The following is a 13,244-nucleotide window of genomic DNA, read 5'->3' on the forward strand; positions in this document are numbered from 1 at the left end:
GCCACGCCCGCCACGACATCATGTACAACCCGTCGGAAATATTTAACCCACTGAGTTTCTCGCCGGATCTTCTCATTGGTTCGCGTTTCCGATCCGGTAGTAGATTCTGCGAAGCACTGCTCTTGCTAGAGTCAGTGATAGCATCACTCCAGTTTGAGCCCCGTGAGCTCACCTACTAGTTAAGGTTACGCTGAAATAGCCTCTCAAGGCTATCAGCTTAGGTAGGGAATAAAAAAAAACGGAAATATTCTGCGCACCCGGCTGGAATGTGCTTCGCCTCTCGCTTCCCCACGCATCGCCTCGCCGTCGCCTAAGTACCATTGCCAACGCAAGTGCGGACGCACGTGTATTAATTATTCTTACTTTCATAATCTCATTCTTGTATATTGTTTCTCTGTTCAGTGAAATAATAATAAATTTTTAGTATTTATTTAGTATTTTATTGTAAGATGGGTAGAACCGTACATAGTGCAGTGCGGAATTTAGTGCTCAAAGTAATTGAATTCTTTGAAAGTAATAAAAAAACACGGTTCTTTCATTTTGCCGATTGGACAGTACATATTGATGTAAAAGTTGTTTAAAAGTGTGTAAAAAAGTACATACCTAAATAAAATATTTTTAAATTTTACATCTGGTATTTTTTTCCAACATATTGAATTTTTTTTGCGGTCTCCCTAGTTTGCATGACGTCATTAAGCCAGGCTCGCAGATATTCCCGACGGGTAGTACTAGTGAAAACAAAAGCGGTATCCCATTGATAAAGGGTCGCTGTATATTTACAACGATCACTTTGGAAGCATGTTAATGTTTTAATGGATATTTTTACATAACAGTAACAACATATTAAGTACAAATGCGTTCATTCATTTTTAAATCGGTCGAGGGATCGCATGTTTTAGATTTGAGCTTATTAGTAAAACTTGTAAATTCTGTATATATTATGTGTAATATTGTCCTTCATTTTAGATTTTCATAGGAAACTATTTTTTTTATTCAGCCCCCTCCTTTGACTGTTGTCAGACTGTCTACTTCACTGAACATACGACCTGTTATACGCTTTAATATATATACATCTTTAAATGATTTTTTTATATTTATTATTTTGATTTACACTAATACTACTAACTTTTTTTTTGCTTCATGTGTTTATACGTGTTTTTATACGCTTTTGACGGTGGTAAATTAGAACAGTCGTCCAATCAAGTTTTCTTTGCAAAACTTATGACCCTGATATAAGAAATTGTTTAATTCAACAAGCATAATATAGAAATTCGATTGGTGTTTTCTTCGACTGTACTTATTTTTAACCGAATTAAATTGTTTGTTGAACACGGCAGGTGTGTCTTCAGACAACAATCAAGAGATGGGAACAAACGCGTCGGGCACGCGCTGGACCATGGAGGCCACCGATGGCGACGAGACAGACGCGACGTTCCTCGAGAAGCTCGGTGCTGCGACGGAATCCAAAATTGAAGACTTCTTCCAGTGGTGGGGCTGCGTCATGGCCTCCTCGCCTTGGCTGGTCCTCTTCTCTGGTCAGTCATTAATAAAACACATTCATTTTTTGCATACAATCTTATAAAAGTATATTTTCATATGATGGTAGTGATGCTTACACCAGAAGCGCGCAAACATTTAGAAACCATATTAGTAATCTGAATATGCAGATAGGCCGTCGATGGATGCTGACTCCTCCATTATCGGTCAGTAGTAATCATCTCGGTCTCTTATCTCTCATCATCTCATCAGCCCACACTACTCTCAAATACCTATACGGGTACTTAGCCGTATGAGTCCCGGCGACGGCCCGGGCGGGGTCACACACGCACACACAGCTATACAAATGGTCGTGTAACAAAATGCGTATGTACTAAATACATGTTTGTTTCAGGTTTGTGCGTTGTGGTGATCCTCGGCTCCGGCATCACGTACATGCAGGTGACCACCGACCCCGTGGAGCTGTGGGCCTCGCCCACCTCGCGCTCCAGGGTCGAGAGGCAGCGGTTCGATTCCTACTTCGAACCTTTCTACAGGTACTACGCACGGCGATGACGTCACAAACCACAAACCCGCTCTCGTCATTCTAAATTACTTCTTTCTGAATTAATTTATAAATTTCTATTTACAATGAATAAATATTTTCGATGAGAATTGAATTTGGAAAGAAACGTTTGTATTATTTTCCACAGGACAGAAATGTTAATAATCAGCTCGAAAGGTCTGCCCGAGATCGAACACGCGAACCTGACGTTCGGGCCGGTGTTCAACGCCACCTTCATGCTGGACGTGTTCGACCTGCAGTCCAAGATCTTAGGTAAGTTCCAATCAATACTCCCAGTACGTTCATTTGTCATACACTGAAACTGTTCCCCCTCCCCCTCTCCATTAACGGTGCTTTTAGGTATCACAAGCACCGGTCGCCGTCCTCGTCGAACCCGTCGCTTGCGACGAAGGGCTCGACTAGCGAATTAACCCATAGACACAGCCCACTGAGTTTCCGATCCGGTGGTAGATTCTGCGAAGCACTGCTCTTGCTAGGGTCAGTGTTAGCAACACTCCGGTTTGAGCCCCGTGAGCTCACCTACACACGTTAGGGCGAAGCTGAAATAGCCTCTCAAGGCTATCAGCATAGGTAGGGAAAAAATGAACTCACTAGGTGCCGAACGAGTCGTTAACTGCCGGTAGCATTGCGGTAATGCATTGCATGTGTCGCCCCGCAGAGCTCGGCAACGAGTCCGGGATCCAGAACATCTGCTACGCGCCGCTGTCGTCGCCCTTCCGCGGCCCCGTCACCAGCAAGGACTGCGTGCTGCAGAGCGTGTGGGGCTGGTGGCAGAACGACAAGTCCGAGTTCTCCTACGACGACAACGAACACCTGGACAAGATCCTGCAGTGCTCCAGGTGAAGCTCGTTGCGCACTCTTTATTCATTTGCTTGTCTCGAGAGTTAATCGGTCGTCGACGAACCGCGCCTGATTTTTTTAAGGGATTTTATGACCTGGTAACTAAGACCTTTAAGTCATGTCTTATTTTAATTTATATTCTGATTTTTATGAAAAATTATATCGAGTGAAATGAAATGAAACGAAGGTGCATAATTTGAGACACTAATCAACTGGGATGAAATATAATCTCAGTAAAATGGTGGTCATATACTGAGATTTTTTCAGTGGACTTTTTGGAGGATCCCGAGATGTTACATCCAGTGGCTTTGTTTTATTTTCCTACATTTGTGCACTTTCACAGATACTAAACAGTTAATAAACCACCGTTATTACATATTTAAACCTGAAGAAACACTAAATAGGCAAAGTAAAACAAAACACACAACTTCACTCCTCGCGTTCCCGCCAAAAAATCCCGCGGTCACTGATCTGAGCCAGCGAGTCCAGATTGCGTGTTGCCAGAGACATCTAAACAGAGAACGCTTATAGTAATCTACATGGATTTAGCGATAATATGTATATTATGAAGAAAACAACTTTTGACCTCGCCTTTTTTAAATTATCATTATATTGTTATTCGTCGACATTTTAATGTTGAGCTAACTACCGTCTATTTTTCTATAAAAAATATTTCTATACTTTTAGGTTTAATTTATTCGAAGCATCGGAAAGAATATAACGACAATTTAAAAGAGGAGATTAAATCGTAAATGTAGTTTTAATTCTGTCTTTGATTCGCGAAAACCGAAGACAAAGTAATAAGGAGTTGAATGTTCCCTCGGCAGCAATCCGATCTCGGTGGACTGCCTGTCGTCGTACGGCGGGCCCGTCCTGCCCGGCGTGGCGCTGGGCGGCTTCCTGCCGCGCGGCGACCAGCTCTCTGCCCACGCGCCCTACCACCGCGCGCAGGCACTCATCCTCACCTTCCTCGTCAACAACAAGCAGGACAAGTCTCAGGTACCACCGCTGTCACATTATTGATGGGTCGCATCGAACGGTGCGATTGGCATATTTTAATAATGAATAAATTAAGTTTTTTATAATAATTATAATTTATAATTATAAAAGATTCAATTTACAACATATTTCCATTTTGCACTGACGTATTCATAGACAGATGAGGTGTTCCATGAGCCACACAGAGCCTATAAACAATACAATCGCTACTCGTTACTATTTATTGCGCAGGCCTGCGTTCAAGCTCACTGCCCGCTTGAGTTTAGTGGTTATCGAAGCCAGTAGAAATAACCAAGTAGTTGCGTCACCACCTGAAGACATGAGGCTGAGCTCTCAACGGTACAATGGCTTCTCACCCTTCAAATCGCAAAACTTTACTGCTTCGCGACAAAAACATGTCGATCAAAGAAAACTAATTCCAAATGTTCAGAAATTGGGACCATAGAGATGATAGTTTTTTCAATACATAAAAAAATAAAATAACATACGACGACGCACGATGCATTAAATCTTTGTCTCGTCGCGAAGGGAACAGCCGGGCCGACGTTAGTTGACGACACTTTATTTGTCCACAGCTGAAACAAGCACTCGAGTGGGAGAAGACGTTCATTGCGTTCATGAAGAACTACACGGAGAAGGCGATGCCGGGCTACATGGACATCGCGTACACGTCGGAGCGCTCCATCGAGGACGAGCTGGACCGCGAGTCCAAGTCGGACGTGTACACCATCCTCGTGTCCTACTTCATCATGTTCGCGTACATCGCCATCGCGCTCGGCCGCTTCACCACCTTCTCGCGGCTGCTCATCGACAGCAAGATCACGCTCGGGCTCGGCGGTCAGTCCTCCAACGAACTGCATCTGCAAATCTATCAAACCCACGTGTAATAAAAATCAAACCCGCAAAGTTGTAATTACTGGTGGTAAGACCTCTTGTGAGTCCGCACGGGTAGGTACCACCGCCCTGCCTATTTCTGCCGTGAAGCAGTAATGCGTTTCGGCTTGAATTAATTTATTAGTCCACACAATACATTATGGATTTTACTTTTAAAATAAATTATAAAGAACACCATCAGATGCGTGTTCCGTTTTGTAATATTTTCGTATGTGATGGGACCTTATTTCGAAAAGTTTGATGATGTTAACGGAAAATTTATATCTTAAAAATATTTATTTACCCTGTACATGTATGTGGTGAAATAATAGCTTTTAACACATTTATTATTTTGCAAGAATCTGTAAAGTAGTTCATATATTATATTGTTTCATGAAAACATCATTCAAAAAAAAATAGAAGTCAACCTTGTTGGTGCGAGTTTTACGACTCAATGTGTAATTCTCGAATGAATCATCTATTACTATAAAGATACTAAACTAAAATCTACATATAATCCTAAAAAATAATCTTGACTATCTGTTAACTGTCTTAACCTTAAAGATAAATAAACAAGAACTTTTCACGCACGTATATTTTCTGTTTAAAGTTAACTCGGTACCTCCGTATGCCGCTTATATTCGAGTCTATAACGGGATCTGATCTAACGTATTACATCTACGTACAGGTGTACTGCGTAAAAGTATGCATAAAAATTGAAATCCGTTTTGATTTGCAGGTGTGGTTATCGTGTTGGCGTCTGTGGTGTGCTCTATGGGCATCTTTGGGTTCTATGGAGTGGCGGCCACGCTCATCATCGTGGAGGTCATCCCGTTCCTGGTGCTGGCCGTCGGCGTCGACAACATCTTCATCCTGGTGCAGACCCACCAGCGCGAGCCGCGCCGCCCCGACGAGACCGTCGAGCAACACATCGGTAGAATGTACGTCGGCACTAATTGAAGTGAAACTTCTTTAGAATCGTTGTGATTTCAAACTCGATGAAACGAAAAAATAAGTCCATAGAGACACAAACACATAAATGTACAGGATTCAGCCGGCGAGAGAATGAGATAGAACACACATTATACGTGAAGTTAAAATATCAATTCACAGAGGGCGCTATCTCATACTATAAAAGATGATTTACAATTATTTACTAATGACAACATTGTACAGATACTTAGACATTTAGGATAATTGTATTTTAATTTTTGAAGGTTTCACTTCTACCACCTGTGAATTGGTACGCATGTTTTTTTTTACTTTGCATAAACTAAAACACCATTATATTTATGCATCGTTTCAAAGGTGGGTAGGAGCAATAGTAATGTGAGGTTGCGGTGCGCGCGTTGCAGGCTCGGCAAGGTGGGCCCGTCGATGTTCGTGACGTCGGTGTCGGAGTCGGTGTGCTTCTTCCTGGGGGCGCTGAGCGACATGCCGGCCGTGCGCGCCTTCGCGCTGTACGCCGCCGTGGCGCTGCTCGTGGACTTCCTGCTGCAGGTCACCTGCTTCGTGGCGCTGCTGGCGCTCGACACGCGCCGACAGCTCGACAACAGGTCAGGCTCTCAACAACTGTGCTCCTGTGACTTCGTTCGAACAAATCAAACCAAAAACTATACTGGTGGTAGGACCTCTTGCGAGTCCGCGCAGATAGGTACCACCGCCCGGTCTATTTCTGCTATGAAGCAGTAATGCGTTTCGGTTTGAAGGGCGGGGCAGCCGTTGTAACTATACTGATGACTGATCTTAGAACTTATATCTCAAGGTGGGTGGCGCATTTACGTTGTAGATGTCTATGGGCTCCAGTAACCACTTAACACCAGGTGGGCTGTGAGTTCGTCCACCCATCTAAGCAATAAAAAAAAAACATTTTTATTCAACATAAATGAAAGCACATACTTGTTGAACGTCAAAAAGAATTACCGCCAGTTCACAAAAACTAGTCTCCGTCCTGAGAAAAACTGGCAAGAAACTCAGTGGGCACGTCTTTTTTTTTTAAATATTAGATTATTTTTTAAATATTCATGTGTATGGGTTATAACCCTTATCTAATCGAGTTGGAACTTTGTACCGTTGTAAACATTGTACTAAGCGATGGTCACAGCGAATCGTGGCCGGAATTTACACGTAATTACACGTCCTGCTGACCCGCTGCACCGACATCACCGAAAATGGATTTAATGACCAAATTATTTTTTCTTTTAATTTTTTGGATGGATGTACCAAAACTTGACTTGCCTAAATAATGTAGTTAGATAGACCTAGCGTGAGTGCCGTCGCCACCTCAGTCTCAGCTGTACAGTATAACGGTCGTGCCTTCAGACCCGAAGGAGTGGCTACATCGCGGCAGAAATAGGAAACTGACGCGGGCTGAGGCGCCCCACCACCGATCATTATGCAAATTAGAATTTTTGCGGGTTTGGATTTTATTACTCGCGAACACCTGTTAAGTACGACTTCGTTAGAAAAATTGGTACCTGACTGCAGGGTTCGAACACACCCCACACCCGTACAGGCGCATTATTCGATACGACTGCGCCTTATCTTTTGGGCCTTCACGACTTAAAGGTTCAAATTCATCGCAATTTAATATTTAGCTTTAAAATATTTCCATTACGAACTTTTCAGCAGTGAATGCTTACGATTTCAAATTTCACATAACATGATAGGAGGTATCAATTATGCCCCTTGCGATATCTTCAATGAAAGCGATGTATTGAGGTCGAGAAATATAAGTACTAAACAGTAGGAAACTGATTTACAACTATTTTGTATACCAGGTTCGATATATTCTGCTGTCTGCGGGGCACCAAAACAGACCTGGCAGAACAAGGTGAAGGAGCATTGTACAACCTGTTTCAACATTTCTATGTACCTTTCCTGATGAAGAGGGAAGTCAGAGCCTCAGTCATGATCATATTCTTCGCTTGGCTCTGCTCGTCTGTTGCTGTAAGTAACTGCTTGCATCACTTATTTACATGTTAGAATATCTTGTAAAATGTTAAGATCGCTTGGTAATTTCACATTGATTACTTGAAGCTACAATATGTATTTACTGGTGGTAGGACCTCTCGTGAGTCCGCACGGGTAGGTACAGTCTGCGCGCGAGCTCCGAAGATTTTTAAGGAATGTTGACGTAATGAGCTAGTGTTGTATTAGTCAATATTGCGCTATCGATACTAACACATCTTAAGCCTCCGTGCGAGTGTAAATTATAAAATAGTTTTATGAGGGCATTATGTACTTGAAAAAAAAAAAAACAATTGATCACGTATGAATTTAATTTAATGAACTGATTTTTATTGAACAAAATGAACGTGAAATCTTATAAATTACTCTCGCAATCAGATTAATCACTAGTTGAAGAATTTGTTGTACTCTCCTCTTGATGTCACTCTCCTCACATACTTCAATAATAAAAGATTCGACAACATCCCCCATTAAGCCATCCTTTTGCCAGTAATATTCCTCTAATGCCTTTTGCAAAGGCATTGCCAAGCATTTGCCAGACATGTTTATTATGCTCGCCATTCCTTTTTCATCAAATTAAATAGCTATTTATGCAAACAAGAAGACTGATAAGTGTAAGACTATTTATATTAGAAATCACCCGTAATTAACACTGCTATCGCAAAATTAAAAACAACGCGTCGGTAAGCGTACTCTCACGTTAAGGTCAACACTAGTACTGGGAGAGTGCGGGGTATGAAGCGACGCTCGGGCGCGGTGCACGCCCGCCCGAATCCTCGGAGCTCGCGTGCGGAGTATACCACGGCTCTGCCGATTTCTGCCGTAAAGCATTAATGCTTTTCGGCTTGAAGAGTGAGGCAGCCGTTGTATCTATACTTGAGATCTTAGAACTTATATCTTAAGGTCATACTTATATCTAAAGGTCAGGGGTGGCGCATTTACGTTTATGGGCTCCAATAACCACTTAACACCAGGTGGGCTGTGAACTCGTCCACCTAACTAAGTAATAAAAAAAAAACTTTGCTAATAAAAAATTGTCCGATTGAAATTTCAGGTAGCGCCTCACATCGACATCGGACTAGACCAAGAGCTGTCTATGCCCCACGACAGTTTCCAGTTGAAGTACTTCCAGCATCTGAACCGCTATCTGAACATCGGTCCGCCGGTCTACTTTGTGCTCACGGACGCCGAGACGGACGCCAAGCTGAACTACTCCACCCCCGACGTGCAGAACCTGCTGTGCGGCTCCAGGTTCTGTAGACCCGACAGTCTCGCCATGCAGATATACGCTGGTTTGTAAATTTTTTTTCATAGAAAATAGATATGCGGTAGGCTCTGCCCCTGGCATTGCTGAAGTCCATGGGCGACGGTAACCACTCACCATCAGGTGGGCCGCATGCTCGTCTGCCAAGAAGCCTGCAATAAAAAAAAAGATGAATAGAAATAAAAAAATTAATTATTATTGAATAGTTTGAAATGATCCATCGGTTCCGGCGCCGTACATCATCGCAGCGAAGTTTATTTGTAGCTAGATCCTCTATGTTGTTAAACAATGTGTGTTTATAAACTTGATCATAAACCACGCCCATGGGGTCTGAGAATGAAGGAGTACAGCTATGAAAAAAAATATCCCAGAGGTCGAATTATCGACCAATATTTTGCACAGCCTCTTAACTCTAATATGGGATAAAATCACGTACCGTCTAAACATACAGGTTTATCTGGATAAAAGAACCACGACGACATTTGCAAAAAGTCTTTAGTTCCAATATTAGACTAAGGTTTGACATTCCTGTGGATGTTTATATTCATACCGCGATCGGCAACTTTTAAAAACAAATCGAACAAACCAAATATACAATGTACAGGCTAACTCTAACATTTGGGAAGATAAAATTGTATTGCGTAATTTAAGTATTTATAACAACAATAAAGCCGTGTGAAATTATTATATTTTTTTTTGTTGGTTATTAAAAAGTGACACTACATTCCCTTTGCGCACGCGATTGTCGTAGAAATCATGTAACGCCCTTGAATGTTGACGTCAATATACAAATTATTTTGTTGGATTGCAGCGTCCCGCAGCCCGGCCGACACGTACATCGCGGCTCCAGCCAACTCCTGGCTCGACGACTTCTTCGACTGGTCTGTCTCACCGGAGTGCTGCTTCTACTTCCAGTCCAACAACAGCTTCTGTCCCAGCGACACTCAACGTGAGTCGTTTTCCTATATTGTTAGTTTTGTTTGCACTACATATCGTCTTCTCGCATTAAAACTGTTTAATCTCAAAACTTGCTAATCTTACAGAATAGTGTTTTAAAGGTTTAACGTGTGATATTTTTAATATAACTAAATCATCTTTGCAACATAAATTTTTTATTTTTTACCAGTTACATTATCTGTCTTTTAAAGTACGATAAAATGATGTATTCATTTTGTTAATAGTAGTCAAAATATAGGAATACCTAAAACAAAATAATTAAAACTAAACTAGGTACGCTCTTTTGACAGTACTCATGAGAAAAATACTTGTGATACCAAATGATTCCGCATATTAACTCAATTTCGAATATTTTTGGATATTGTACACTTTTAATGCGAAAAGACGATATGTGTACAGGTTTCTTGCTGCCAAGTGGTTACCGAAACCCAGACTTGTAGATATATGAGATTGCGTATTGCTTTATGACGCCTGTCCCTTCGTTCAAACCGAAACACATGACTACTTAGTGGCAGTAATAAGTGCATATCGTCGCTGTCAAACCAAAATCTGCTATGTGCAAAAACTCTATTAACGAGTAAAAACATTTTTGTATAAAATTTTATATGAAGGTGATTTTTTAAGAACTATATCAAATGAAAGCTTTAGGCGCATAACAGTTTCTTTATACGATAGAAAGGGCTGTGAACTATAAGAAGCAACCTAACCCATGAAACAGCCCGCTGAGTTTCTCGCCGGATCTTCTCAGCGGGTCGCGATTTCGATCCGGTAGTAGATTCATTCGTGAAGCAGCTGCTCTTGAGCTGTTAGGTCTCCTTCGGACGCTCGCGCAGCTGTTAGCAAATCCCACCCCTCCTGGCTGAGCCTTTGCTGGCCCTCGTGTCCTGGTGACACTGGAAAAGTTTCCAAGCCACCAGTACTCCTTCAATCATAAAAAAAAAACTATAAGACAAGGTCAAACAGTAAAAATCTCAAAAAGTGCACATAGCAGATTTTGGTTTGACAACGACGATATACTCGCATCACTGTGAGGGTTGAGCGACGTACCCGTTACACTGTGGTCGTTATAATATCGTGTGCATTACGATTGCAGCCGAGGATTGTGCCGCTTGCAACATAAAGTTGGTGCAGCCGGAAGAGCGTCCCAGCCCGCAGGACTTCAGCACGTACCTGCCGTACTTCCTGCAGGACAACCCGTCGAGCCGCTGCGTCAAGGGAGGCCACGCGGCCTACTCGCACGCCGTCAACCTGCGCTCGCACAGCCAGAACACCACCGGCATCGGCGCCACCTACTACCAGGTACCTCACCGGCTTAGCTGTTGCCGATGCCTTGAAATAAGTCGAAAAATAAGTTTAGAAATCGTCGTAGCCTAAAGAATAACACGTCCGGTGCATATGTGGCGATGTATCGGTGTTCGAATTCCGCAGGTGGGTACCAATTTTTGTAATGAAATTCGTACTTAACAAATGTTCACGATTGACTTCAACGGTGAAGAAATAGCATCGTGTAATAAAAATCAAACCTTCAAAATTATAATTTGCGTGATTACTGGTTGTAGGAGTCTCTTGTGAGTCCGCGCGAGTAGGTACCATCACCCTGCCTATTTCTGCCGTGAAACAATAATGCATTTCAGTTTGAAGGGCATGGTAGCCATTCTACTGTTAAAAGTGAAACCTTACAACTCATGTCTCAAGGTGGGTGGCGCATTTATGTTGTAGATGTCTATGGGCTCTGGTAATTACTTAAGATCAGGTGGGCTGTGAGCTCGACCATCGATTCAAGCATTAAAAAAATAGAAAAATTGCAGGCCTACATTGTGCGTGTGAATTAATGAAATCTGTGAATGTTTGTGAATTGTTATTTTGTATGTCGATTGCGATGAATGATTGACACAGTAAACAATAATATTGACGTGGTGTATTATTAATAAATAAGGCCAGTAGTAATAGCAAGCATAGTTATTATGTGTTAGCGGTGTAACGAAGAAAAAGCAAGAGAAGCCAAGACAGGTATCCTACATATAAACTTCATAGATTGCGCTTTATCTAACATTGAGAATTAAGATTATAATACAAGCATAAATGACAAGAAGTACGTTAGATAGTAAGTGTGTCATGTCGTTTCCCGCAGAGCTACCACACGGTCCTGCGCAGCAGCTCGGACTACTACGGCAGCCTGCGGGCGGCGCGCGCGCTGGCGGGCTCGCTCACGGAGACGCTCAACGCGCACCTCCGCGAACTGGGACACTCCGCCACCGTCAACGTCTTCCCCTACTCCGTCTTCTACGTCTTCTACGAGCAGTACCTCACCATGTGGTCCGACACCCTCAAGAGCATGGGCATCTCCGTGCTCTCCATATTCTTCGTCACCTTCGTGCTCATGGGCTTCGATCTCTTCTCGGCTCTTGTGAGTTTACTATACGGGGTGTGGCCCTAGTCAATACTTCAATAATTTAAACAAGTCAATAAAATTTATGAAGTACTAGCTGTACCCGTCTGCTTCGCTGGGCATTTAAAATTAACATTATTATTTATTGTCATTATTATTAGGGAGTCCAACACTCATATAACTATTAGCCTATCCATTAAGCACATGTATTTTCTACATGGATACCAAGTTTCAAGTCAATCGGATGCATGGTTCGGTAGTTATAACGGAACATCCGTAAAAACCACTAGATTTATATATTAGTATAGATGTAGTTATTGTTACATAATGGAAATTAAAAGTATTGTAAAAATGTTATTAAAGTTTAAATAAGGTATTTGCTAATTTTGACGCCAATATATCTGTGTACATACTTATAGATGTTTATATTCTGTTGTCAGGTAGTCGTGGTGACCATCACTATGATTGTTGTTAATCTCGGCGGCCTCATGTACTGGTGGGGCATCAGTTTGAATGCAGTCTCGCTTGTAAATTTGGTAAGATTTGTATTCCTTAACATTGTCGTACTATTAGGCAACGACTTGACTACGGTAGACAGCGGTTTGGCTCTATTCCTGACATTGCTGAAGTCCTAGGCGATGATAACCACTCACCATCAAGTGGACTTGCTTGACTGCATACATGGACAGTAAAATAATAATAATAAAAAAACATTTTTTAAAATTTTTATTATTGCTTAGATGGGTTACTGGAGTCCATAGACATATACAACGTAAATGCGCTACCCACCTTGAGATATAAGTTCTAAGGTCTCAAGTATAGTTACAACGGCTGCCCCACCCTTCAAACCGAAACGCATTACTGCTTCACGGCAGAAATAGGCAGGGTGG

At 42.1% G+C, this 13,244-nt stretch overlaps 1 protein-coding gene across 11 annotated transcripts in view; it reads left to right on the forward strand.

Moving 5' to 3' along the window:
- The window catches only part of Npc1a (Niemann-Pick type C-1a), a 63,590-nt gene that overhangs the window by 37,861 nt on the left and 12,485 nt on the right, over positions 1–13,244 (forward strand). For all 11 annotated transcript variants that reach the window (XM_089737647.1, XM_028173516.2, XM_089737658.1 and 8 more), the window contains 14 exons: positions 1,338–1,535; positions 1,892–2,033; positions 2,190–2,314; positions 2,721–2,901; positions 3,730–3,901; positions 4,477–4,738; positions 5,514–5,715; positions 6,130–6,330; positions 7,555–7,723; positions 8,799–9,036; positions 9,820–9,957; positions 11,059–11,264; positions 12,097–12,372; positions 12,795–12,890. In XM_089737647.1, coding sequence (XP_089593773.1) covers positions 1,338–1,535; positions 1,892–2,033; positions 2,190–2,314; positions 2,721–2,901; positions 3,730–3,901; positions 4,477–4,738; positions 5,514–5,715; positions 6,130–6,330; positions 7,555–7,723; positions 8,799–9,036; positions 9,820–9,957; positions 11,059–11,264; positions 12,097–12,372; positions 12,795–12,890 — 2,606 coding nt within the window. The remainder of the gene's footprint in view (positions 1–1,337; positions 1,536–1,891; positions 2,034–2,189; positions 2,315–2,720; positions 2,902–3,729; positions 3,902–4,476; positions 4,739–5,513; positions 5,716–6,129; positions 6,331–7,554; positions 7,724–8,798; positions 9,037–9,819; positions 9,958–11,058; positions 11,265–12,096; positions 12,373–12,794; positions 12,891–13,244) is intronic.

This window comes from Bombyx mandarina, chromosome 03 (assembly GCF_030267445.1).
Source record: "Bombyx mandarina strain Sakado chromosome 03, ASM3026744v2".
Lineage (NCBI taxonomy): Eukaryota > Metazoa > Arthropoda > Insecta > Lepidoptera > Bombycidae > Bombyx > Bombyx mandarina.